Source organism: Ciconia boyciana, chromosome 2 (assembly GCF_034638445.1).
Source record: "Ciconia boyciana chromosome 2, ASM3463844v1, whole genome shotgun sequence".
NCBI lineage: Eukaryota > Metazoa > Chordata > Aves > Ciconiiformes > Ciconiidae > Ciconia > Ciconia boyciana.
The window spans coordinates 147,699-174,503 of record NC_132935.1 but is presented as its reverse complement, the minus strand read 5'-3'; the positions used below and the strand labels follow the sequence as shown (position 1 = coordinate 174,503).

At 45.5% G+C, this 26,805-nt stretch overlaps 1 protein-coding gene across 29 annotated transcripts in view; it reads left to right on the top strand.

The window, feature by feature from the left end:
* Positions 1-26,805, top strand: part of SCRIB (scribble planar cell polarity protein) — a 122,301-nt gene that overhangs the window by 72,746 nt on the left and 22,750 nt on the right. The window contains exons 26-37 of one of the 29 annotated variants that reach the window (XM_072851672.1): positions 307-426; positions 679-735; positions 4,913-4,969; positions 5,707-5,790; positions 10,043-10,450; positions 15,745-15,813; positions 19,176-19,226; positions 19,841-19,882; positions 20,780-20,905; positions 22,671-22,778; positions 26,125-26,172; positions 26,412-26,577. In XM_072851672.1, the coding sequence (XP_072707773.1) occupies positions 307-426; positions 679-735; positions 4,913-4,969; positions 5,707-5,790; positions 10,043-10,450; positions 15,745-15,813; positions 19,176-19,226; positions 19,841-19,882; positions 20,780-20,905; positions 22,671-22,778; positions 26,125-26,172; positions 26,412-26,577 (1,336 nt within the window). Of the gene's footprint in view, positions 1-306; positions 427-678; positions 736-4,912; positions 4,970-5,706; positions 5,791-10,042; positions 10,451-15,744; positions 15,814-19,175; positions 19,227-19,840; positions 19,883-20,776; positions 20,906-22,670; positions 22,779-26,124; positions 26,173-26,411; positions 26,578-26,805 lie in introns of all 29 variants that reach the window. The other 28 variants (XM_072851650.1, XM_072851646.1, XM_072851645.1 and 25 more) reach the window with 28 other exon arrangements.

Below are 26,805 nucleotides of genomic sequence, written 5' to 3'. Positions count from 1 at the left end.
TCCTGTGCCTTCTCAGCTTTCTTTTTTCAAGACTTAGCAAGTAAGCTTTTCTATTCTCCGCTAGAATATGTACCCAATCCCTGGTCACCTTATCCCCTTTCCGTACCTGTTTCAGTTTAAATTCATCTTTGTTGGACCTCAAGTTCCTTGCGTAATTGACAGCTGAAATAAGGTTTCAAGTTGTGAAAGAGTTCTGACTTGCCTAGGATCATCTTGGTACACTGTATCTGGGAGCCCAGGATATGGATTTTTTTGTATGGCACACTGTGGGCTTCCGCTATGTTTTATTGCCTTTTTGCTTTGTAGATGTCCCCAGGAATTATTGCAAACCCTTTTGCTGCTGGTATTGGGCGCAAGAATAGCCTGGAAAGTATCTCTTCTATTGACCGGGATTTAAGCCCTGAAGAACTGGAGATCCTACAGAAGGTGGGTATTCTGGCTACAACTAGGAGAATGTTATGGAGTGGAAAAAGTTTCTGAAAATCTCTAGTGTCTCCCTTGGTGCATGGAATCTGCAACATAATGGGTAGTGGACTTCCTTTTTTATGGGATCAGCAGGTCCCAGCACTTTCATCAGGAATGCGCTAGGACGGGACTCTGAAATCTTCGTAAGGTTACAGGTGCTCTGAGTGGGGAGAGAGCACTGGGTGAAGTGGCTCTAACTTTGGTCTCTCCTAGGAGATGGAAATGGTGAGAGAAGCAACTCAGTGGGAGAGAGAAGAAATGGAGAAAGTGGTGAGAGATTTTTCATGTAGCAGAATCTGTTCTTGACAGCGGTTCTGCCAAGCCTGTGAGCCCTAAGGAAAATGCCACAGATTATCTCTACCCAATTGTTAATGCCATGGGGGGCTTTGGGCCTTCTGTCTTCGTAGCGCACCGCTCAGTTACTCTAGCTGATTTTTGGCTTTGCCGTACCTTCCTATGTACTTCTTTGGTGGTACTCTTCTGTTATTTACAGAGTTCATCTTTGTTACCTCCTGGTACTTTCTGGCCTAGCTGCAACTTTGAGAAAAATGGCCTATTAGCTTGGAAGTCCCACATTTAATCAGTTCTCTCTCTACAGCACTCCATGACAGAGCTTTTATGAGCAAAGATGAGAACACACAGCTCAAAGTTGCCCTGAATTGAAGAAGTGGTGCTGTTAATCAATCACAAGTTTGTGCCCCTCAGTTTACATCATAATTTTTCTGATTCATTATAAGAATTTTGTATTTCTGCCCACTACTTCAGCCTTTCACAGAAATAGATTAGCAGAGTCAAGCCCCTCGAGGACTTGGGTTTTCTAGTTATCCCTCTTAAAACTGTAATTTATTCAGTCAGATTCTTTGGGAAGATGAGGGAAAATTGAATTCTTTGGTATTGTCAGTTAGGAATCTGCTCTCCTGGTAGATAAGGATGTGTATTTATGCAGGAGTTTCTTCAGGTTTCCAATTTAGATACACCTAATATTTCTCTAGGTTCTCTCTGTAGTTGTAACCACTCAGCTTTTTTTACATTTGCTAGCCCACAAGAGTGTAGTTATGTTGGCAATTCTGGATGGAGGTGATCTTTATCATTTAGTTAACACTTGAGATTTTACTTGTTTTAGGAAAAACAGTCAAGATGTTGTATAGACAATGGCACAGACTAAGAGGACAGAGCAATGAACAAGAAAATGGCCATATGACCTTTCAGGCATGCGATATGTGTAATCATTAAATAGACATATATATCTCATATTTATATAATCCTACTCTGCCTTCTGTCAGTGACTGCAATGGGCTATGCAGCGTATGATTTTAAGAAAGACTGGGGTAGAGAGACAAAAGCGGCTCAGTGTGTTGCAGACTCCCTTTGGAAGCTTTGCTTTATCTTTGCTGGCCTACAGCTTAGATTGATGTCAGTATGTGCAGGAATAAGACAAGGGATTTCTGTCCTAAGTATCTGCAAGGTGTTCTGATGGTGTTTGAGATCTATACTTAGATGGGAATTCTTCCAGTGGAATGACCTTCTAGAATAATCTTCAACCAGATCTAGTTGAACATGCCCCTGCCCATTGCAGGGGGGTTGGACTAGATGACCTTTAAAGGTCCCTTCCAACCCAAACTATCCTATGATTCTCTGATTCTATGAATAATTTGGGTAGGAAGGGACCTCTACAGGTCACTTGGTTCAGCTCAGAGCAGAGCAGATTTAGGTTTTTCCTGTAAAATGTCTTGTTCCTTCCCTAGGAAGGAACTGAGAGTAGTTTGTTGTGGTTTCAGAAAACCTGATTTCGTAGTGTTACTGTTAAGCAAAGGGTATTCCTACCAGTTTTATGTTGGTAGCATATGGATTTGAATACTCTGTAGGAGACTTCAGGTACTATGAGTCATTATCAGCATTTCTAACACCTCTGGATAAACCAAGAGCACATCTGGCCCCAAAACCATGCTGCTCTGTCTGAGCAGGTTGCATTAGTTCAGTCTTAGGTAGATAAAGGCTTTTCCAAAATTTATGCTGAGATTACTTAAAAATACCCCAGAGACTTTGTAAAAAAAACAGAAGAACCCTTACGATTGATGATGTAGCCTTGGTCATATCTCATTTAAGAAAGTGCTGATGGTATTATGATAGCTTTTTATGGAAAACTTGAACTTGAAATTTTATTAAAATGGTTAATTTAAAATAAAAAAACTTAGCAATAACTAATCATTCAGCCATCAGCAATATTTCAAAACAGTGGTGGGCATCTTATAGCAAATATCATTATTCTTCTTGGAGGCTGAACAATATACAGTAATCATGGTTCATCTTTCTTGGATGTTTTACTTTTGATAGATTTTAAAGCAATATTCTGAGGTTGCAGTGACATGTATTTAAGGAATTCTAAAGTCTATATTCCCATATACTGCCTTTTCTCTCACTATAGTGTAGCCTAGTATCATTACGATGTCTGTCCCAACCTCTGAAGAGCTCAGAAGTATGCCTGTAGCCTGGTGATCAGCAGAGACCAAGACTCCCCTCCAGAATTGCCTGTGCCTTTAAAAGATTTCGTATTTTTTGGTGCTCCTTCCATTAGGGTACTAGGAGGAGGTAGCAGTGGATGCTCCAGACTCCCCTGACATCTTGGGATCCATGGCCTGAGATCCAAGAGCAAAGACACGTTTTTCTGCAGTTGCCTTTTAGCGTGACCTTGAAACTGGGATTCTGTCTCTAGTACTGGTTTTGATTAAATTTATACCAGTGATGGAGCCAGCACTGTATGGTAGCCGTTGTAATGCTGTAGCAAGTTCCCACCTCAGTGCCAGATCCTCAGTAATACTATTTGTGTCATCATTTTTGGACCCTTCCTCTAACACTTCAGTGTTTCATGTTCACTTTTGCCCAAGAGTGATAGAGATCAAACGTGTCTACTTACAGTAAGGTTGTGAACTGAAGAAATGGGAAGAATTTTGGCTTTGCTCTACTCACCGTTAGTCCTGTAGAGGTTTTCAGATACCACTGTTGCACTCACTGCGTACATCTCTCAAGTTCAGTTCTTTGACAATTCAGTTTCTAATAGCAATATTAGTAACTCCAGATCTCCATGGATTGATTCATGGTGCATTCCTCTGTCCCAACTCTGTAGCTGTAGTTATTTTTCTAGTCTTAATCCAGAGCCTTCCCAGGCTCCCCAGATGTTGTCAGAGATGAACTTTGAACATTCCACAGCTCCATCTGGGCTGGCTGGTGCTCTTGTCTCTCTTCAGCTTAAGACCTCAGAGAAGGATCACATACATTATTACTGTCAGCTTGAACACTCACCTTACAGATAACAGTTCTCCAAAATAAGCATAACCAGATTCAGAATAGACTTTAGCCTAAATATCCCTTTGGGTCTTGTGATCCTCCAGAGTGTTAGTGTCTTCTCATGTGGCTCGCTATTGTCTGGAGATTGGCAGTGTGATATGGGACACTGATTATTTGCTAGTGGTAATGCACAGAAGCTTTTGAAGAGAAGGGCTTAGGTGCTTATCAGAATTTTCAGTTAGCTCCCTCTGTATTTCTCAAATGCCTTCCACCTCCCATCCTGACAGTCTTGGCTGCTGCTGCTTAGGAGGAGCAGTCAGGAGGGTTGCTATACGCAATAGAACAGAAGAATGATGCTGCTTTTGTCCACAGCCCTCGCTCTGCAGCATAGGTGCTGGGCAAAAAGTCACAAAAGTATAAATGCACAGAAATCATTCTTTAAGACAAGTAACATATTACTACCTTCCTCTTGCAGCTTGGAAGCAAGCCTGTAGCTGGGGCTTGTGAGATTAGTCACTGGTCACCCATAATATTCCTGTGCTGCACTGAATGAGTGAGAGCTGCCCAGCTGATTTGAAGCCCTGCCTTATGCTTATACAATTTCTGTCTCTATATATAGTCTTTTGGCTGTGATGCTATTAACAAGCATGTGATTTTTTTAGGTCTTTTTCCTTAGTGACAACTAGGCCTGTGCTCTGCAGATTTGTTTTTCCATTCCCTTCCAGCCTCTCCAGTCTGTGCTCTGTCAAGATGTCTCTTCTAGCAATAAGCAGTTTTCTCCTTTCCCTTGGTGATGGCGTAGCTTGTGCTTGCCGGGGGGGCTTTAGCTCCCTTCACTTTTCCTCAGGATTGACCCTGCTAAGGATCTTAGAGACATCCGTTCTCTTCCCCTCATCTGGTGACACCCCGGCTTGTGTTGTACGGGGTGTCTGTTCCCGTCTGTTTTGCTGGTGATAACCGAGCTCATGCAGAATTCCAGCTCCTCTTTCCCTGGGCCCAACGTTTGTGCTGGGTTTCTGCTCACCCTCTCCTGGTGCCAGCGCTGTCATGCTCCTCTGTCCCCCCCTCTGGAGTTACTGCCCAGCATGGTGCTGACCTCTCTCCCTCTCTCTTTGCCTGTGCTGCTTGGATGCTGCTCTGACTCTGTCCTGTCTCGTGGAAGGAGTGGATGCGTAGGGAGCGGGAGGCAGCCACACAGCAACTTGAGGAGGAGGCAGAGGTGAGGAGCACGGTGGGAGGGTTGGAGAGTCGCAGAAAAGGGCTGCAACTGGACTTGAAGGCCAGAGAAATCTCTAAAAGTGCTCATTCCCCATAACTTCTGTTCTCCACTCCCCCCCGTCAAAAGACTTGACTTTTGGGTATAAGAGAAGATATCAGAAATTAAGAAATCTGTAATGTGATTGAGGAAGAAATGGTGAAAAACAATGTCTAGAATTAGAAAGGCAGACAAATGCAAATGGAAAGCGAAATCAAACAAAATTATACAATGAGTGTGAGTTAAGGTTGAGAGAAGATATTGTAGAGGAATTGTAGGTTTGCACTCACAGATGTCTCCAAATCCAGACTGGAAGCCTTTCTGGATGCTATTTGGAGAAAACTGGTATGTATGTCACATTCTCCTCTCCCCCTATAAGGGCGTGGACGTGTGCATGTGGGGGCAGGAGGAATGGTGGGGATCTGTGCACCAGTGGGTGACCAAGGGCCCAGATCGACATGTTCTCTGCAGTATTTCTCAAGCCCAGCTTCTGTCATGGGTCTCAGTGGTTGTGTTTGGAACAATGCCAGGTTCATTTCCAGGCAATGGGAACTTTCTGCAGAGTTTGGAGATAAGGCCTTGGTTATTACTAGGGGTCATTTCCTTTTAATTGCTCTTTCTAGTTGATTTAGTTGACTTCTGGCCTGATCTCTTCCTGGTGTTTGTGTTTTTTTTTTGCTCCCCCCCTTGCCCCTCTCCAGAATATCACCAGTGAACCTTTGAGACTGGACTATCGGACCCTGGCTGCTTTGCCCAGCAGTGGCTTACAGAGAGTCAATCGCACTGTAAGTGAGGGGCTGCTGAGATGTGGGTCCCTGTGTGGGGGAAGCCGTGGTCGTTCTGTTACCTGCCCTCTATTTGTGCCCTGGTGTGAGAGATGACAGTACTCTCTGCAGAGGAAAACTGGGAAGCAGAACTGTGGTAGACTTTGACACTGACTGAAACAGGAGTTAGCCACAAAAGAAAGATTAGAATAAGAAAATGAGGAGGGCAGAGAGCCAGGTCGCTTTCCATTTTGGAAAGGGAAATGGCCTGTGTAATTGCTGAGACACAAAAGGAAGTGTCTTGAACAAGGCACAAAGAACAGCCCAGCAGGTGATACATATGAATGGGAGAGTGCAGGGGATTTATCATGGAAGGAAGCAACTACTGAAAGCTGCAGAGGAGGGAGGGGAAGTTTCTTCCTGACACAGAAGATGACAATGTTGTGTGCACAGCTTAGTTGTAAATTCATTGTGGGATGGTGTTTAGAAAGGAGGAGGGATGCAGGGTGCTGATACCAAAAGTATTAAAAGAAAGTCAAGATCCATCTAGGACTGCAAAAGGCAAAGTGGCAGTGATTGCATATCATGACTTAGCCCGGATACAGCCTGGGATAATCCTGCCCTGTGACGTGCATTTCAGTCCCTGATATGTAGCTCGGCCAAGAGAAAATCCAGATTTCACAAACTTCACAGATTACCAAGTCATCTGTCTCTTCTTTGTCGTTTAAAATCTCTCCTCACCTCTCCATCTTTGCTTCCTTTGGTCACGTTTTCTCTTCCCTGCATCATACCTATTCCCCTGGGTTTCTGCCTGCTCCTTCACATACATCCTCAGTCTTCACCTCCATTCCTTTCCTCCTGTTGCAGCAAGACCACCCTTTGCTGTCATCATCAGATTCTGCATTCCCATTCTATTGTTTCAGGATCATCTCTTTTACCTTTACTGTCTCCATGTCATTCCATCCAGACAGGTCTCCTCTCCTATTCATCTATCCTGTCGTTGACTTCAGGCCCTCTTGCTTTTTTGCTTTCACATTGATTAGAGCACTGCTTTGTCTCCAGCTTTGTCTCATTTTGTTCTTCCCCATGCTCCCCAGCTTTTGGGTTTTCTCTCCTGGCTGTTCACACAGAAAAGGGTTATCAGGAAAAGGTTTAATGTATTTTTAGCATCTCTTAGTGTAACTTAGTAGCTGGAAACAAGGGGAGAGCCAGCACCATGCAAGCAGCTGCCTCTTTGCTGGACAGCCCTAGTGTCGTCCAGAGCAGAGCAGCATTTGGGAACTTGTGCCTTAGCAGTCCATGTCAGCCCAGGAACGCCTGGCACTGGAATGCGAGGCTGAACACGCTGGAATGCCGGGGTGTATGGGCGGCATCTACAAATGTCCCATTTCAGGGGAGGGGCCAATTGGTGCCCATGTTTATCTTTTTCCAGCTGTCATTTGCCCAGCCCTGTCTTTGCTCTGAAAAATATGTCTGCCTAGATCGTGAATACAGGGAGATATGGGCTTCAAGGACAGCAAGGTTCTGGCGTTACTTCAGGAGCTGCACCTAGCCTATTTGGTGACTGCCTGGAAGACTCAGACAGAGACAGCAGAAAAACATGTGGTTCAATTAACAGGTTGTCTGTTAATCTCCAGACAGTCTGACTGGATTAAGATGACTAATGCTATTGCCCAGTTCCCATAGTATTTTTCTCTTTCTTCCTGTCTCTAGGGCGACTTTCTCACCACATACATTCTGCTCTAAACAGTGTCTACAGGTCTTTTGTTGCCATATAGTTCCCTGCTGTTCTTCACACTGTTGAACAGGAGGTGCAGACCTCTGTCGTGACTGCTGTAGATTGCGGGTGGAATTTGTCATGAGGATTCCCCAAGAATTGCCCCTAAAGAAGGCGGCAGATGGTTGTGTATCTTGGATTAATCTGTATTGCTGTGTATTGGTCCTTTTGTGAGCCAGATTTAACAAAGGCTTACTGAGATGCAAGCCTGTTTGTATACTTTTAAAACCCCAACTGAAAAATTCCAGTTGAAAGCTGCATGAGAATGCTCGTCTCAGTGATGCCCTCCGGCTTGATGTAACTTGATGTCTGCAGAGTACCCAGTGCGCTACAATGTCTAGGTATTGCCATCACAGTAATAAAAGAGCTATTATAGTCTCTGTCTTCTGCGTAGTACAGGCTTGAAAACCGTACCCATGAATGACTGCATCTAGCCACAGCGAAACATTTAAAATCTAGTTTTGCTTTCTGGACTATAAGAAATGGAGAAGACTTCACATCTCTCAGTAGCGTGTCACCGTGGTTAGTTAATTAACAATCTGTACTTTCTAGTCTGAATCTATTTCTCTTCAATTTTTAGCCATTGATTCTTTCTCTGTACTTGTTCATTAGATTTAAAATTAGATTTGTTTCAGTGTCTGGGGCAAAGTGATGGATCAGAACTGCAAATGCATTTCTTCTATATTTGCCTTGGAGGATGCAGGGTAAAACATGATTGTCCTGTCTGCTAGACTGGGGAGTGACAGAGGCAAGGCTGGGAAAAGCACACTGCATTGCCAAAATCTTTGCTTACCCAAAATAGAAATTGTTGCTTGTCTGATAAAAATAGCCCACTGTGAAGCAGAGGGAGTGAGGCATCCTGCCCAGCTGCAGCAGAAGCTCTGGAGATCAAAGCAAGGGGTAGATGAAGCTCAGTTCCAGTCATGTCCATGAACAAAACAGGGACTGAGGCTCCTCATGGACTATCAGACTTCATGCAGTCTTGGTGAGATGCCCATCTCCACAGTGCCCTAAAAGTGTTGTTTACTTTTTCCCTTTGTGCGAAGCAAAGTAGGCCTTGGTGGTGGGATTCACCTGGAATCCGGGTTGGTCAGTGTTTGTGCTCTTCTGCTTGGCAAGGGAAAGCAGCAGTGGTGTCGGAGGGGCCTGGCTGTAGGACTGACAAACCCACTTTGCAGTGGTGGATTGCTGGCAGTGTTTTCATTACATCTTCCCCAATGAACAAATAATGTTCCTGAAAGTACTTTTTGCCTGGCATAACTTTATGTGCACTAGAGGTCTTGCTAGTCTAGTTTATGGCACTCTGGGAAAAGAAGGTTGGGATTTGAGGGTTTTTTGCTTGGGTTTTTTTGGTAGCGTTTTTTTACATTGGAAAGTCACGTAGCTACAATAGCAAAATTTCTAAGGGTAGCACAGGCTTCACTGTCTAAAGAAATATGATATGAGCCAGGGCTCTGCCAACCACTGCTTTAGATTGGGTTGGGGTTGAGGGGTTAGGGGAGGGCCTCAGAAATTCCTGAGCCTCTCAGCTGCCATTGTAGTCACCAGCCCACCCAGCCCTTGAGAGCTATTTTTGTGAATGCTGCCGTGACACAGGAGTTGGAGAATGTGCTCTGAGTAGAAGAGATCTTTCTGCTCCCTGGCAGGCACTTGGATAGAAGGAGATTTGATCATTGCTCTCGGATTATCTCTGCTTCCCTGAAGAAGGCTTTGGCTGGGGTAACAAACTCTTATAGTATTAAAAGAGGAAAGGTCAGTGCTTCATCTTGGATGGGTACAGTTGAGCCTAGGCAGAACTGGAGCTCTGTTTCAGTCCTGCCTTCAGTAAGAGTGCTCAAAGGGATCTGTGCTCTGTTAGCTGTTATTTAGCTCTCTGTTACTTGTTGGTGTGTATTTTGATGAAGTGGGGCCATAAAAGCATGCTTGCCTGTGCAGGTGTGATGGAAATGCATGGGATAGATGATATGGAGATAACTGTGTAGCTGTATGGAAATGCTTTGGAGTGAGGTGAGAGGTGTCATTCTGCGTGATAGTGCTGACATATTTGAAAGTATGCTGGGGTGAGACAGTTGATGTTTGGCCATGTGATGGTGGAGTTGAATTGAGGATGTGCTGCAGTGAGATGGGAGAGGATGTGTGTTTGTGCAGGTTTTGGCAATCAATTTTTCTAGAGAGCAGCAGTGTTACTGGTAAGCTGCTGAAGTGCAGGCTGGAATGTGTATGAGAGCTGCAAAAGTGGAGGGAGCGTGTTTGTGCCTGTCAAATACTTGGTGTATGTATTGCATGCTGACAGCAAGGTCCTCTCTTGGAAGTGGCATTCGGGACCACAAGATTGGTGGTAGAGTAGAAGAGAGGGAAGGGATGGTTGTGTGGGCATTAGTACTGGAATTCTTCTCTCCCTTGTCATTCAGCATCAGCAGCTGCTCTGTATTTTCTCCCTCCTCTCCTTTACTCTGTTCTCCTTATTTCTTTCTGATCCTTTTGTTTTCCTCTCAGCTTGTTCAGTATAATAAGGCCAGCTCCAGAATGGAGGGCGACTGCGCTATGCTGTCTCTGCCAGTGGCACAGGACAGGCGGGATTCATACCCAGAAACAGCTGCAGGCCCGATCATCAGAAGCATGGCTGGCCTTCCTCAGGACCCTGCATCACCTGACAAGTGCACGAGTGGGGCAGAAAAGCCCCAGCTAGACAAGCAGGATCCCACGGGTTGCCCCTTGTCCCAGGACCAGATGCCAGAGACGCCAGAGCAAGAGTGTATGATCGACTCTCAGCCGATCCTCTTCAGTGAGAACCCCTTTGTGGTGGCTAACCGCAAGGGGAAAGCAGCAGGCAAGGCTTGCCTGGGGGGCCCGCCCCTGGGCTATGGCAGGGGGGGAGTGCTGAAGACCAACCTTTACTCCAAGGCAAGCAGTCCCACGGCATGCTGTGTGTGGCATGCAATCACGCAGTTAAGGCCACCTGCATTCTACTAAACCCCTGTGCATGCACTGGACCCCAGATGCCAGGCAGCACGAGGCCTGTGCGGGGGCTGGCCCCACCTAACACATGTGCTTCTCCAGTGTTGCGTGCAGAGGCTGTCAGTTGCTGACGGTTGGTGAATTGTCTTCCAGCCACTAATGTACCCCAGTTATTGCCAAGTGTGCATGCTGCTGAGCCCCTCTTTGAGGGGAGGCAGTGGTGTCAGGCAACTTCCCCAGTGTCTGGGTGGGCAGGAGTCAGGCTAGGAGCAGTGGTGTTTCCTGTCTGCTGTGGTTGTGAGTGGGGAGTTGGCAGGGCTTGTAGAAGAACGGTGGTGGTATCACACCTACGTATCTGGGCCTGAACAAACAGCCGTTTTTAGACTTCTGAAAACTAAGAGGCAGTGCAGCTGACATAGTTAATCTGCAGCCCAGGAGCATGCTGTTTCTTGAAGTGACGCATTTCAGTATATCTAGACTTTCAGATTTCAAGGGAGAACTTTGCTTTCTGCTCTGGGAAATCTGTTTGTATTTAACTTTCCCACTGTTGCACAGTAAACCTGTGGCAGAGCAAGGACTAGAACCAAAGATACTATGTTCCAGATTAGCACCATTCCACTCTCCCCTTCTTCCTTTCTCAGCCTTTCAGGAGGTCTGAAAAGCAAGAGAAGCAAAACAACTGCAAACAAACAGCCCACACACACAGAAGAAAAAACAAACAAACAAAACAACACTCAGCTGTAGTTCTCTTAGATGTTTTTAGCCTAGTTCCTTGGTGAGAGTTTGTTTTTCACAGATGTGTAGGCAGATAAGCATAGAGCAAGGCATGTAGTTGAATCTCTGTAACCTCTCAGTATATTAAAAGTCAAAGGCTGTGGTTTGGACATTATAGACATCCAGCTTTAGAGTTCGAAAGATCAAAAAAAGCAGTGGTCACAAAGCACCGACCCTTTTTGAAGGTAGACGTCATGCCAGGTCAGCTATCGTCAGTCTGGAGGTGGGTGTCACAGTTAGCTGGAGCTGATCTAATTCCACGTTGCTGTCAAAAGGGATCAGTTCCCCCTGTCTGCATGTTCACCTCCTGTGTGCTGACACCAGAACTGGAGCAGTCGTGTGTCAGCTGGGTTAGGGAGCTGAAGTCCCTGAAAAACAGTATTGTAGAACAGCTCCTTCCTTGGGGATTGGTAAGCTGCATGTGCTGGCACACAGGAAGACTTGGATAGCAGTAGCCAGAAGCAGGGTGAGCAACAACACTCTTTGCAGTGGAGGCATGGAAGCAGATCAGTTGATACTGCTGCTTTCTCTGTCATTACAGTGCTAAGAAGGATCAGATGTTTTCTGTGCTCCAATATAAACTTAAGATCACATCTCCTGGCTTGGTCAGTAGACTTACCATTGCCCAAGGCTGACTTGAATCTAATTAACATGATTCAGTAGTGCATGGGTATGGTATTAATGATTGCGGAACCCTAGATTTGCTTAAGCAGGTCTCTCAATCCCAAATGACTTGTTTCCATCTTTAGGCATCTAAAATACTTTTTAAAATTGTGCTCCTTAATCCTGTGGTAGCTGTTGGGGCTGGCTGTAGACTGGCTAAGCCTGAGCGTTGGGCTGATGGGGTCCATCTGTCAAAGAAGGGGAAGAGCATCTTCGGTCATAGGCTTGCCAAGCTGGTGAAGAGGGCTTTAAACTAAAGTTGGTGGGGGAGGGGAACCTCAATCCATCCCACTCCTACCAGTTTGATGCCAGTGCCAGCAATAGGTCCCCAGAGCCTGGAGAAAGATCACAGGTCAGCAGGAGAGCACCTGAAGAGCAGCACAAAGGAATTCCAGCCACTCCGGCCAGTAAATCAGCTTCATCAGGGGCCCAACTTAAATGCCTCTATGCAAACACACATAGCATGGGGAATAAGCAAGAGGAGTTAGAGATGTGCGTATGCTTGCAGGGCTATGATCTTACTGGCATCACGGAGACGTGGTGGGATGGCTCCTATGACTGGAGTGTTGGAATGGAAGGATGCAGGCTCTTTAGGAAGGACAGGCAGGGGAGACGAGGAGGGGGTGTCGCCCTCCATGTCAGTGACCAGCTGGAGTGCACGGAGCTCTGCCTGGGGATGGATGAGGAGCTGACCAAGAGCTTATGGGTCAGGATTAAAGGGAGGGCAGGACAGGTGACATTACAGTGGGGGTCTGCTACAGGCCACCCGACCAGGCAGACCGAGCGGTTGAGGCCCTCTACAGACAGATAGGAGCAGTCTCACGTTCACAAGCCCTGGTCCTCATGGGGGACTTCAACCACCCTGATATCTGTTGGAGAGACAACACAGCAATCTGGGAGGTTCCCGGAATGCATTGATGATAACTTCCTTCTCCAAGCGACAGAGGAGCCAACGATGAGAGGTGCTATGCTGGACCTTGTTCTCACCAACAAGGAGGGGCTGGTGGGGAATGTGAAGCTCAAGGACAGCCTTGGCTGCAGTGACCATGAAATAGTGGAATTTAAGATCATTAGGGCACCAAGGAGGGCACACAGCAAGCTCACTACCCTGGACTTCAGGAGAGCAGACTTTGGCCTCTTCAGGGATCTGCTTGGTAGAGTACCATGGGATAAAGTCCTGGAGGGAAGAGGGGCCCAAGAAAGCTGGTTAATATTCAAGGATCACCTCCTCCAAGCTCAAGAGTGATGCATCCCAACAAAGAGGAAGTCACGCAAAAACACCAGGAGGCCTGCGTGGATGAACAAGTCGCTCCTGGACAAATTAAAACACAAAAAGCAAGCCTACAGAGAGTGGAAGCAAGGACAGGTAGCCTGGGAGGAATACAGAGAAATTGTCCAAGCAGCCAGGGATCAGGTTAGGAAAGCTAAAGCCCTGATAGAATTAAATCTGGCCAGGGATGTCAAGGGCAACAAGAAAAGCTTCTATAGGTACATTGGTGATAAAAGGAAGACGAGGGAAAATGTGGGCCCTCTCCGGAACAAAACGGGAGACCTGGCTACCCGGAATATGGAGAAGGCTGTGGTACTCAACAACTTTTTTGCCTCGGTCTTCAACAGCAAGTGCTTGAGCCACACTGCCCAAGTCACAGAAGGCAAAGGCAGGGACTGGGAGAATGGAAGACCACCCACTGTAGGAGATCAGGTTCAAGACCATCTAAGGAACCTGAAGGTGCACAAGTCCATGGGACCTGATGAGATGCATCCACAGGTCCTGAGGGAACTGGGTGATGAAGTTGCTAAGCCACTATCCATCATATTTGAGAAGTCGTGGCAGTCTGGTGAAGTTCCCCCTGACTGGAAAAGGGGAAACATAACCCCCATTTTTAAAAGGGGAAGAAAGGAAGACCCGGGGAACTACAGGCCAGTCAGTTTCACCTCTGTGCCCAGCAAGATCATGGAGCAGATCCTGCTGGGAACTATGCTGAGGCACATGGAAAATAAGGAGGAGATCGGTGACAGCCATCATGGCTTCACTAAGGGCGAATCATGCCTGACAGATTTGGTGGCCTTCTACAATGGGGTTACAGCATTGGTGGATGAGGGAAGACCAACTGATGTCATCTACCTAGACTTGTGCACAGTATTTGACACTGTCCCACACAGCATCCTTGTCTCTAAATTGGAGAAACATGGATTTGATGGATGGACTACTCTGTGGATAAGGAATTGGCTGGATGGTTGCACTCAAAGAGTTGTGGTCAATGGCTCGATGTCCAAGTGGAGATCAGTGATGAGTGGCGTTCCTTAGGGGTTGGTATTGGGACCGGCGCTGTTTAACGTCTTTGTCGGCAACACAGGCAGCAGGATTGAGAGCACCCTCAGGAATTTTGCTGATGACATCAAGCTGTGTGGTGCGGTCAACACGCTGGAGGGAAGGGATGCCATCCAGAGGGACCTTGACAGGCTTGAGAGGTGGGCCTGTGCAAACCTCATGAAGTTCGACAAGGCCAAGTGCAAGGTGCTGCACATGGGCTGGGGCAATCCCAAGCACAAATACAGGCTGGGCAGAGAATGGATTGAGAGCAGCCCTGAGGAGAAGGACTTGGTGGCATTGGGTGATGAGAAGCTCAACATGACCTGGCAATGTGTGCCTGAAGCCCAGAAAGCCAACTGTATCCTGGGCTGCATCAAAAGAAGCATGACCAGCAGGTCGAGGGAGGTGATTCTCCCCCTCTACTCCGCTCTCGTGAGACCGCACCTGGAGTACTGCATTCAGCTCTGGGTCCCCCAACATAAGAAGGACGTGGACCTGTTGGAGCGAGTCCAGAGGAGGGCCACGAAGATGATCAGAGGGCTGGAGCACCTCTCCAATGAAGACAGGCTGAGAGAGTTGGGGTTGTTCAGCCTGGAGAAGAGAAGGTTCCGGGGAGACCTTGTAGCAGCCTTCCAGTACCTGAAGGGAGCCTACAAGAAAGCTGGAGAGGGACTTTTTACAAGGGCATGTAGTGGTGGGACAAGGGGTAATGGCTTTAAACTGAAAGAGGGTAGATTTAGATTAGATATAAGGAAGAAGTTCTTTACTTCTGAAGATGGTGAGGCACTGGAACAGGTCACCCAGAGAAGTTGTGGATGCCCCATCATTGGAAGTGTTCAAGGCCAGGTTGGATGGGGCTTTGAGCAACCTGGTCTAGTGGGAGATGTCCCTGCCTGTGGCAGGGGGGTTGGAACTAGATGATCTTTAAGGTCCCTTCCAACCCAAACCATTCTATGATTCTATAGGTTCCCGTGGAAGGGGTGAGAGCCCTTTCCTATGCTCTGGGCTACTTGTAAAGGTCTTACCAGTAGGCCAACAGCAATGGATGTGGCTGGGGATGAATCTTGTCTCCTTTCAGTTGGGAGTGGCATTTTTTGCTCAGTGTCTATACAACAGGAGGTTTGCCTAGACTGTGGCCCAGTCTATTGCGAGCTAAAGAGAAGTTAGGGGGAGAGGATTCCTGGGGATGCCTTGCAAAGCAGAAGGCTTTAATCTGATTCAGTTGGCCTTGCAGGGCATTTGGATATGATCTCAGTTCCAATGTTTAATGTCATTCCCTTGCTGTTTCTAGCGGGTTTTGCAAGTTTCTGCCATGTGACAACTGCTGTTGGGCCCGATGCTAACTCTGCTCTCTCGTGGTGAGGTGGCCCATAATTGGCCTCAGGCTGGATGTCAGTGGTGTACCTTGTCTCCTGGTCTCACTGCTAAGGGAGAGGCATGGAAGTTGCTGCTGTACAGTAACTATCTAGTTTTGTCTTCTCTCTTTCAGGCTCCTGCGGGCGAGTCTGGGACAGGAAATTCCAGGCATGAAACCCCCTATTCTCCTAGTAATCAGCAGGTGAGACTGACCCCAGGACACACAATACAGGGAAAGGCAGGGAGGCATGCTTCCGGGGCAAGGTGGCACCAAGGCAGAAAGGCAGAGGAAGCTGAGTATGATTTCCATCCTTGAGAGCAATACCTTTGAGGTGGAGGGGTATCCATCAGAGGAGGCAACTAGAGAACTAGGGGAAGAACTCTGCTCTTTCAAAATGTCTCAGAGACCCAGGAGTATAATTAGCTAGTCATAAACTCAGTGGAAAGGTACTGCTCTGAGGAGTAACTTAATTCACAGGGTAATGAGCAGGGGAGTACCTAGAGTGATTACAAAATGGTAGTTGTCTGTCTTTTTTGAGAATGGCCTCACCAACGGTCTCTTAAACAGAGACTATTTAATTCTGACAATTGGTATGTCAGAAGAAATGGAGAAGTCAGGATTTGGAGAATCATCTCAGGTCTGTAAACCAGCGCTACTCAGTCTCCCAGAGAGACTCCTAGTTCTGTTTGTGATGCTGCCGGCAACTCACATCAGCCGTTGGGAAGAAAGTTGAAGGATCCTGCAGCAGACAATTACAGGTTAGCCTACAATTAGGGAATGATTTTCTAAAACTCTTTGGTTAGGGGCCAGCTTTCACTCTGAAATGGGAAGTTTCTTTATTTCTTGTAACTTTTGATTATTTTTTTTTTGGTAAGCATTACCTATTCTCACTAGCCGTTCTTATTTCTTATATCAGCTCTGAACTTTTCTTTTAAATCTTGTTGAGTCTTTGATTTCACTTTTCATCCTGTGGCAGGAGGTTTCACAAGTTAGTTGAGCCTTTTGAAGTTAAATACTCTTAAATGGATTTTTTTTAAAATTTTCCCTTCGCAGTCATGACATGTTATTGTTTTTTATATTAGGGGGCTGGAATGAACTGAAAATTGTACTTTGTACTCTATCCTTAGTCATTTTGTGTCTGTTGCATTCCTTTTGGAGTGCAACTGCTCTCCAACTATTTGGTCCCACTAGCTCTGGCACTTACCTCATCTTTAGCTGAGTCATTTCAGTTCTCTAAGCTGGACAAAAGCTGTCTGCTTTTTTGCTAAGTTAGTTCAGCTCAGCGAGATGAATTGCGTCATCTTGGGGTGAGGTGACAGTTAACAGTGACTCAGGAGAGGGGTCAGGACCATGTGGGTGGGAGCCGTGAATAGGATAGTGGAGCTGTAGTGAGCAACAGTTCAGTCCATCTTCTATTGCTTCCTTGGCCTATCTTGTATCTCCCTCAGTTCTTAGATCCTTTGAAATTGAGTGACCACCAGGGACACAATAAGATTAGAAGAAGATACTATTCATTATAGTAATACTATTTCAATGCTTTCTGTTCCAGCTGCATATGTTTACTTATTTGTTTTTCTGACAGCAGTTGCATACTGATTGGAGCTTTATTTTGGGCTGTTTGTAAGTTTTCCTTTTACCACAAGTGCAAATTTTCTTTGAGATTGGGTTCTTTCTATCTAGAAGGAATGGGGTGGGGATGATAATCCTCATTCTACAATAGAAAGAGATCTAGATATTAATTTGCTTTGTCTTTAAAGATCCTCAGCTCTCAGTTGAAAAAGAAGCCCAAATCCCAAAGGGTGGCCATGTAGCTGCTCATAGAATGATTTAGGATGGAAGGTTTGGTCTAAGACCACACTCAGAGCAGGTCCAATTAGATCAGGTTACCCAAGGCCATGTCCAGTTACATTTTGAACAACTCCAGAGATGGAAAGTCTACATCTTTCTAGATGCCAGCTCCAATATTTGACTACTCTCATGATTTTTTGTTTGTTTGTTTGTTAAACTTGTATTTGGATGGAATGTCCCTTGTTCCAATTTGTCACAGACAACTTTCATAGTACCCCTGATGTTTTTGTTTATCAGTGTTTTGGCATTGGAGGCTCAGTGCCAGTGTCCTTGCCACTAGCAACCCTCTGGCTATAATGCCATCTGCTCTTCTAACCTGGGATGGGCTTGCTCAATGATAAATTGTTTGTCTTTAGGGTCTAATGGTTTGTCATTATCCAGTTCCTGTAGCAACAGTGGCTGCTTTGTCTTCTCATAGCAGTCACTGCTCTGACAGTGGAAACTTTCCAGCTGAAACTGTTCACTCTCTCCTCCGTGGGCTCTGAGAAGGATAAACAAGGTCTCACTAATGCATTCTATGGAGTTAAGAGCACCCCAGGAGCATTTTTGCAGATGCAGGGATTTGCCTTTCCAATTTTTAAGTTGGATGTCTCAAATTCCCTGTTATGTAGCACTTGATGTAATTTGTAGCCTATTCTATCACTTCAGGTTTTTTGTATCATGAATTATCTGTAGCTTGAGCAACATATTGAATAATCTATATAGATTTTTTTATTGTTTTTCTCTTTTATCTGTCTGTTCAGAGATGCGTATGCCATGGGAAATTCTATTAACTTCTTAAAGCATTTATAACCAATTTCATGACTTTGTCCTTTATTTTAGCCTTTTAAGGTCTTCAGCAGGTTTGCTCACTGCTTTAATTTCTGAGATCTAGTCTGTGTGTCATTTTGATAGCCTTTTTTCCTTACTTGGTCTATGGCTGTTATGAATTAGTGACTCTGTTGGTTGTTCTTGAAGATGCCTTGGTGAAAAATGCTGAGCTGTTAGTCTTGCTAGTGGCATTCACAACTGTGCATTCTGTACGTGAGCTTTCTGTCACATTTACATGATTTAATACTTTTTGGTCAGAGCCTTCCGCAGCAGTCTCCTGCATGTCAGGTAAGGCTGTATCTGGTAGATTTAGTTCTCTCTGGACAATGAATGTTACACAAAACGGAACAGGTCCATCAGGTAATACTGAAGGACACAGGGCAATCACTGGCCTTGTGGCTTGTACATATTCCAGGGATTCAGGAGACTTGACCTTCAAGTTGTTGCTCCAGAGTAGAAGTTCCAAGGAATTGCATCTCTAATTCTCTGCCGCCATCTATTTTTAATGTAAATTCTTTGGTTTTGAAATCTTGTAGTCCAGCCAGAATTTATAGGCTTATTTCAGAGCTCTCAGAGAATTACTGAAGGAAGTTGAATCCTGAGGCTGGCGTCATGATGGTCTTGCCTGGCCTTGAGTTCTGCAAGCTTCTGGTGGGGGAGGAAGCCGGCGGGGGGAGGAGGGAGGTGTTTGTGGTGGGTCTGTGTGTGCATGCCAAGGAGGGGAGAGGGGCTTTCTCCGTGGCAGGCAGCAGGGAGCTGTGTGGGGACACTGACAGCTCTGGGTAACAGCAGTCTCTGTGCTGGGAAAGGTGCTTGTCTCAGCCTCTCATGCGGAAAACCCAGTCTCTTCGTTTTCTCTCCCATTCTCTCCCCTGACGATCCTCTCTGGCGTTGCCCCTCTCCAGACGCCTGCAGCCCCTCGGCCTGCTCATCTGTCAGGCAGGGAGACCCGCTTTGTAAGTGCCTGTTGGTGTGCAGTGTGTGCTGCTGCTCCGTGCTGCTCTCACCCAGCACCGCTGCTCTTCGCCCCTTCCTCCGGCTCCGCGTTCCCTGGCTCTTGGGCTTGGTGTGCGCCAAGGGCTCGCTGTGGAGAGCAGTGCCCGGGGCGGCAGGCCAAGCCACGAGAGGCTGTTCCCTGCTAGCCACTGCTGAGATGGCATCTGTGAACGCTTCCTGGCAGAGAAGCTGTGGTGCTCATGGCTTTGCTCAAGCTCAGTAGCAAGTGCAGAGGGCAGGGGATGTAAACAAGGGCCAGGACCAGCTGAGCTGGAGCAGAGAGGGGGAGGGTGGGGGTCAGTGCCCAGAGATGTGCAGAGAGAGTTGTGAGTGCCTTCTCACACAGCAGAGGAACTGGGAGAAGTTCTTGCAGGTGGGCTCCGGACTGCTCCCCACATGAAGAAGAAGGTATAGCGGGGGTCAGTATGGGCTTTTCCCTGTACAGGGCAGACAGCGGGGCAGGGGAGGGGTTGGGATTGGGGTTGGGAGTTTTGTATTTCTTTTTGTATAGAGCAGGGTAAACTAAAGGCTTCCTGTATGGACTCCAAATATACACCTGTATTTCTGTTTTCAGGCTTCCATTAACTTCATTACATCACAGGATGACAGTAAATCAGTAAGTACATCTGCCACACGATCTTATTGTAGTGTCCCTACGCATTCTTCAGCACGTAGAGCTTGCCTCTTCCTTCTGTGTGTGCTCACTTTCCAGCCCTGCAAGTCTCACTGTTGGCTCTTATTCTGTCTTCTTCAGTCCTCCACTATACCTCAAGTTTGTACAGATGCACTAAGTCTTAAATATTGTCAATTTGAAAACTTGATGCAAGTGTTTTTGCAGCTTTTATTCCTGTTTACCCTTGCAGCTTTCACTCATGTAGCTTTTGCTGGCTTACTCAGTTCCTGCTTCTACTCTCTTTAGCAGTAGATGTTTTGTTCACTTCCACACAGCATCCAACAGTGATGACATCTAGGTCAAATCTCAGACTCTTGTCTCTGCTCTTATGTCTGCATTTCTAATTGGAGCCCTAGCTGGATGTCAGTTCATTTTCATCCACAGCTTTTGCCAGTACCCATTCCTGGGTGATGTTTCCCTGCTGCATCTTCCATTCACGATGCTTACATTCTCCAAGCTGTGACATACTCATGCCATATCCCTCTGACCCTTGCAGCTGCTACTTGTATGGCAGATTCTTCCTTGTGTCCTGGCCTTCTCTGTAACCCATTGGTCCTGTCGTGACCCTGACCTGTCTGAATCTTTTTGTGTGTTCAAAATACTTGCACCGGAGGCATTGTTTGGTGTTTGCTTCAGTAGTTCTCCCTCCCAGTCTGGTAGCTGGAGTCAGCAGCACAGCTGAGGAATTGAGCTCAGGTGCATGGATTTGTCTTATTCACTTGCATGGCAGAGACATCTTGCTGCCCTAACTGCTCATTTCTTTCTTTCTCTCTCTCTCTCTCTTTTCCCCCTGCCTCTTCCTCTGCCTTTCCCCCTGTTATGTGGTATTGACACAAGCAGACCAAGCCAGGCGTCATTCAGCCTTTTTCCCGAGTGCGACAAAATGCTGCCTCACATAATTCGGAGGACGGGGACAGCCCCAATCCCTTCCAGCAACCTGAGCTGTGCTTCAATATCCAGAACTCCGTAAGTGGCCTGCAGTTCCTTCTTGCTTAGCTATGTCTATCTGCCCTAGGTTTCTATAGTGCCACTTTTTCTGGTGGGTAGGCTGAACACACCCTCCCAGTGGTGATTTTGTAGTTTAAAGATCACATGCCTTAGCTAAGGTTGGTCTTGTTTATGCATCAGTCTCGATGCCCTGGGTAAGAACCCATACTCTTCACAAGTAGAGTCATGGTCAGTGCATCCCATTCATTTTTGTAACATAGATGAGCCTCACCAGCCTGCCCGGTTTCTTCACGTACCCATTCAAGAAGTTAGCATTGTTGAAACTGTATTGTGGCTGAAATCCCCAGAGCAGTTATAGTTTTAGATCCTTATTTACGAGGTGTTGCATTCTGTTGAGGCATAAATCTTTCAGAACCTTTGTCTATCAATGTCTTGCATCTTGGAGCAACAGCCAATACCATCTTGCTGGTAGTAAGTTTTATGATTTGCAAAATGACATTTTTGAAAGATTCATATTCCCTGGGCTGTATGTTGATGGGAGAAAAAGATTCAGGTATTTTGTTTTTTGTCATCACAGAAGACTTGTATACCTCAATATAGCCCTTCTCTTTTTATTGAAGCTTGTATAACACGATACCAAATTAGAGACCTGATTTGTAGACAAACAGCTATATATAATCCATGTAATTGCTTATACCAAGATTCACATATTTTACAACCTCTTCTGATCTTGATGTGCTGTTCTTTAGCCTATGCAGAAGGGAACATCATCAAACAACATAATTTAGCCTCAGTCCAGGACAGAGAAAAACCACAAACAACTGAAACTGATTTAGTGCAGCTAGAGGGATTGAAGGAATGAAGCAACTAAAGGGGATTTGCTTTCTAGTAGAAAGGAAGGTGGTGGTGTCATTTCCCCCCTACTCCTGTTCATTTCTGTGATGCTTTGAGCAGGTCATCCCAACTCTTCTTCCTCCCTGAATGTGATAGGAGAGGTCATGGGGAAAATAGGTGAGGAAAAGACCAGCAAAGAGAAGTGACAAGCAGTAGGAAGGTCCTCTTGGACCTTATAAGATGTTTCTGAGTAAGTGGAATTCTGTGAAGGGAAAATTTGAGATCAAAGGCAGGTCTTCTCCAGGTTATAGATCTCTGAATGGGTTGCCACTTTGGTTTAGGAGACTGTGACCATTAGCCTTGAAGTACGTAGAAGTATACACTGGTCATTTTATAAATAGAAGTACAATAGCCACTGCAAAAAACAAATGAGACTAATAGATCCCTTCCCATGAAGAAGGCCCCTTTAGTCAGAAATGCCAGATAAGGCTAGGGCTTATCTTTAATTTTATAATAAACTAAATGTCGGTTGTTCAGTCCTAAGTAGGGGTCAGAGTCAACTGTATAGCTGCCCTATTCCAGCCCCAGAAGCCAACTGATTCAAGTAGGCACATGCTAGTTGAATTGGGTGGAAACCCTTAAGGACAGTGACAGCAATATGGCCCCTTGGCCAAGAGATCAGTCACAAAATTCTGGTCAAGTCAGTGAGAATCTGTACCACCAGAAATATCATTCCTCCACCATCCAAGAAATAAAACTGGGCTTTGATACATGTGCTGCTGTATATAGCGTGTATACAATACGCTGCTCATGTTTCTGCCCAGGGCTGCAGGAGCTGTTCCTTATATATTCCACTCTTCAGGCTTTGCAGGCTGAGAGTTGTGCTGTGTTTCCCCCATGTTAGGTTTTTTATAACATCTGTGGTTATCTTCTGTCTTTGTCCTTGTAGCCAAAGCCACCTTCACCACCCTCTCCTGACGAGATCCCCATCAATGTTAAGCAAGCATACAAGACCTTTGCAGCAGTGCCCTTGTCACACCCTCTGCTTGAGACACAGGTAACTAGTGCTGGCTGGGGGGGATGTTACACAAACAGTGGTACAAACAGAAGACTGAGCATTGCAGGTGAGTAAGGGAAGTGTGAGAATAGGAAGGAGGTAGTGATTTGTTTCCTCCAAAGAAAGCTGTCGTGAAGGAGGGACATGTTGAGGTCCCCTTGGAAGTTGGAGTCTATTCATGTTGCAGACAGTCACCCTGCAGAGTTCTGTCCATAAACATATCAAGTCCTGAAAGCTCACTGAATTTCATGTTGCTGTTATTCTCCCCCGACATTAGAATGCTGTTGTATAACCATGCTGTTCTGATATAAAGAAACTCTCTGAGCTTCCAGAGTCCAGGGCCAGGCTAAACCTGTTCTGAGGAATTTTTTATTATATTTTGATCTTTAACTTAATTGGAACTATTCCTTGTCCCCTCCATGTATTTGAATCGTGGAACCATTCAGGCTAGTTGAGGCCTCTGGAGGTCATCTGCCTCGGTCCTCCATGCAAAACAGGGCAACCTTTAAAGTTGTATGAGGTTGCTCAGGCCTAGTCCACCTGAGTTCTGAATTTCCAAAAATGGAGATTCTGAGGTCACTGTGGGCAATCTCTTCCAGTGTATGACCCTCTCTGCTGTGAAGAGTTTTTTTTCTGTATTTTTTATCAGAATTTCTTTTACTGCAACTTGTGTCTGTTGCATCTCATTCTTCTGCTGTGCACCTCTGAGAAGTCTGACCTTGTGCTCTGTAACCCCCCTCTAGGAAGCTGAATACAGGAATTAGACCTCCCTCTCCCGAGCTGCTTCTTTTCCAGGCTGAACAAGCACAGCCTTCTGAGGCTGTTTTCAAACGTCATGTCCTGCAGCCCCCTAAATTATTTTGATAGTCTTCCACTTGACATGCTGCAATTTGTTAGTGGCATTCTTGTACTGGGGAACCCCAAACTGGGCACGTTGCTCTTGTAAGTGCTGAATAGAGAGGAGAGATTGCTTCCCTGGACCTGCTGGCTGCACTCCAGTAGCCCAGTATGTGGCCAGCCCTTACTCTGCAAAGGCATTGTCCTGACCTATGTGCAGCATGCTGTTGAGGCATCACCCATGCTGTCTTCCCTGCCTGTCCTTCCTGAAGAGCTTGTACCCATGCATGGCAGCACTCCAGTTATGCACGATCTCTGGAACTGTCTGTTTATAGACAATCATACTATCACTTCATTTACTAAACTAAAGAAGCAAAACACTGTCCCCTTTGACACCTCATGTTTGGAAAGACCCTCTGTTCTCTTAATCATCTTACTGCTTTCCTTTTTGCCTGTTCCTATCTGAATTCTTGCTGGCACATCTTTGATGCAAATGAGATATCCTATTTCACAGATTTCTTTCTACTGTGGTATTGTTTCTTTCTTTCTTTCTTTCTTTTTTTCTTTCTTTCTTTCTTTCTTTCTGAATCTTAATTGACAATACCTTTCCTTACATGTCAATAGATGATGCTCACCTTTTTCATAATCATGCTGTACTAGGAGCTATGGCTATTCTGCAGTGACTTGTGACAGCAACTTTGTGTTATATCTAAGCTAATCCTGTCCTCCCACTGTCTACCTTGTCCTGCGTTGGTGCTCATCTGGGCTCATATTGATCTGGTTTGGTAAATTAATATGGGTCACAAGTCTTTCTTCACTGTTTGTAGGGTTGATTTTTGGCCATTTTAGCTTTATAGACTGATTTAGTCGGAGTTAGATGACTGTCAGTAGAAGCTCAGGGAAGTTGTTAGCTAAGTTCAGGATGAAAAGGAAGTGGAAATTGTCTCTGTTGGCATCTGTGACCCACCAGATGACCTAAGTTCATGAGTCAGATTGTATCTTGTACACAGATTATTTCTCCAGCTTCATAGTCTCTAGTTGATGTATTGTGGCTTACGAACAATTACTGATCCTGGAGTAGATCACCTTGTATTTTGCACTACTAAATTAAATTATTTTCATCCTTCTCAAATCAACCTGTCATCCCAGGATGATATTCCAAACTACTTTGAATTTTGACAATGCTTATCCCCATTCAGTGGAGTGGGATGAATGAAATAATTTGCAGAGGTCCTGGACAACTCTGTATTTCTGTGAACCTGTATTCTGGTCTTTGCCTTTCACAAATTTTATTCACACCTTCCTGGTTTCTGAGTCAAACTTGGCAATGAAAATGTTAAGCGAGGTTGGTCACAAAACTGATGTTTGAAATCTCAGACAAATCTATGCAGTTCCTTTGTTTCAAAAATTATTTATATTATCAAAGGAGGATATTAGATTAATCTTCACTGCACCTGTTCCATTTCAATCTGTTCTATTTATTTTTGTTTTAATTATATTAATCTGTGAATATTTGTCCTGTTGGAATTGGATAGCTCCACTGCTCAAATTATTTTTGCCTGCTTCTTGATTTTTAAGAATATATTAGCTATTTTTTAGGCATGAACTGCCACCCAATTAAACAAGTCAATTAAAAATCCATGCTTGTCAGACTTGCAGTTTCACAAATCATTTCATTCAGAATTGTTGAACAGTGATTGATTTGTCCCTGCAGGTGAGCATGTTGAGCTCTTAGGTTTTCTTCTGTGTGAACAGCAATAGTTTCTATTTCCAGACATTTGCCTCTTAGCTAGAAGCTTTTTTTTTCTTTTCTTTCTTCTTACCTTCTCTGTTATTGTGCTCCTTACTTATACAAAATTAAAACTTTCTGTTAGTTTTTGGAGTGTGGTTGAATGAAGTTGAAGTTGAAGGTAGTCTACTTGCTCTCTTCTTGTGGTTCCTTTTCATTTGTATAATTAAAAACTTTCATATTTTTAGTAACTTTTTGGCAGTTCTCATTTTACCTGTATTGATTTCTGGTTCACAGATGGATTTTGTGGATCAATTTCTTTTTCTGCCCCCTGTAGTTCTACTCATCCAATATTCTGTTATTTATGCTGGTAAATACAGATTTCTTTCTTTCCTGGCAGTGTTTCCACTTCTTAGAAGTAAATTTTCAATAGTTGTGTCTTTGCTTTAAAGAAAGTCTAAGCCTCCTCCATCTTAAGCTAAGCTCTCTGCTCCTGTTCTTCACGTATTTTCCCATGTTCTTCAGTTTCTGCCCTTTTAAAAGTTGTCACCATCTGTTTCTGTTTAGCGCTCAATTTAACGTAAATCCTTATTACTCACGATTGCTAAGCCTGAAGTGGCATTGTCTTGTGTTAATTCTGGGACTGTTTTGTGAACCAGTCCATCAGCTAATGTCCGGGACTGCTGCTGTTTATGTGGCATTGGTGACACTTGGCTGGAGGGCAGGAGTGGTGGTAGAAAACTTTCTCTTTAGAACTTGCCTGTTTCTCTGTATTCTTAGGAATTGCCTGGTCAGACCAGCACAGAGAATCCCAAAACTGCCCCGGAGGTGAGTTCTGGTGGCTGGAGCTGGAAGTAGGATGGGGACTCGCAGAGGATTCAGGCTTTTGGGGCTGTGAGTGCGGAGACAGGATCACAGCATGGGCACGCAGGGGAGGGCTGGGGAGGAGGAGGAGGATGTGGAGCACGTGGCTGGGGTGGGCAGGTGCGGGGCACACATTGGGGGAGATGTGGGAAGGGAGGTTTGGCTCAGTCGCTCTGTGGGCAGTGCCAGTGTGGCTCTCGCAGGTGGCCACACACAGCCCCAGTGGACTGCACAGCCCTGAGCAGAGATCCTTCCGTGAGAGGCAGAAGTATTTCGAAATTGAGGTGAAGCAACAGCAGATGGATAAGCCTCCCAAGCGTGTCTCCTTGGTAGGAGAGGATGACCTGAAGAAAATGAAAGAAGAGGAAGGTATGTTGGAATCTGTGCAAGGAAATTTGGCCTGTTAAGTGAATCCTTTCTCCATGGGAGGCATGAGAGAGCACACACACCAGAAATCCGGCACTTCCAAAAGCCCATGGGTGGTTATTCATAAGGCCTGCTAATAGCTTGAAGTAAGTGAATGTTAAGGAGTTTTGTGGATGCTCCACTGTTACTATGTGGACTGGTGGAAGTGCTGTGGTGTCAGGGTTTCCTGTA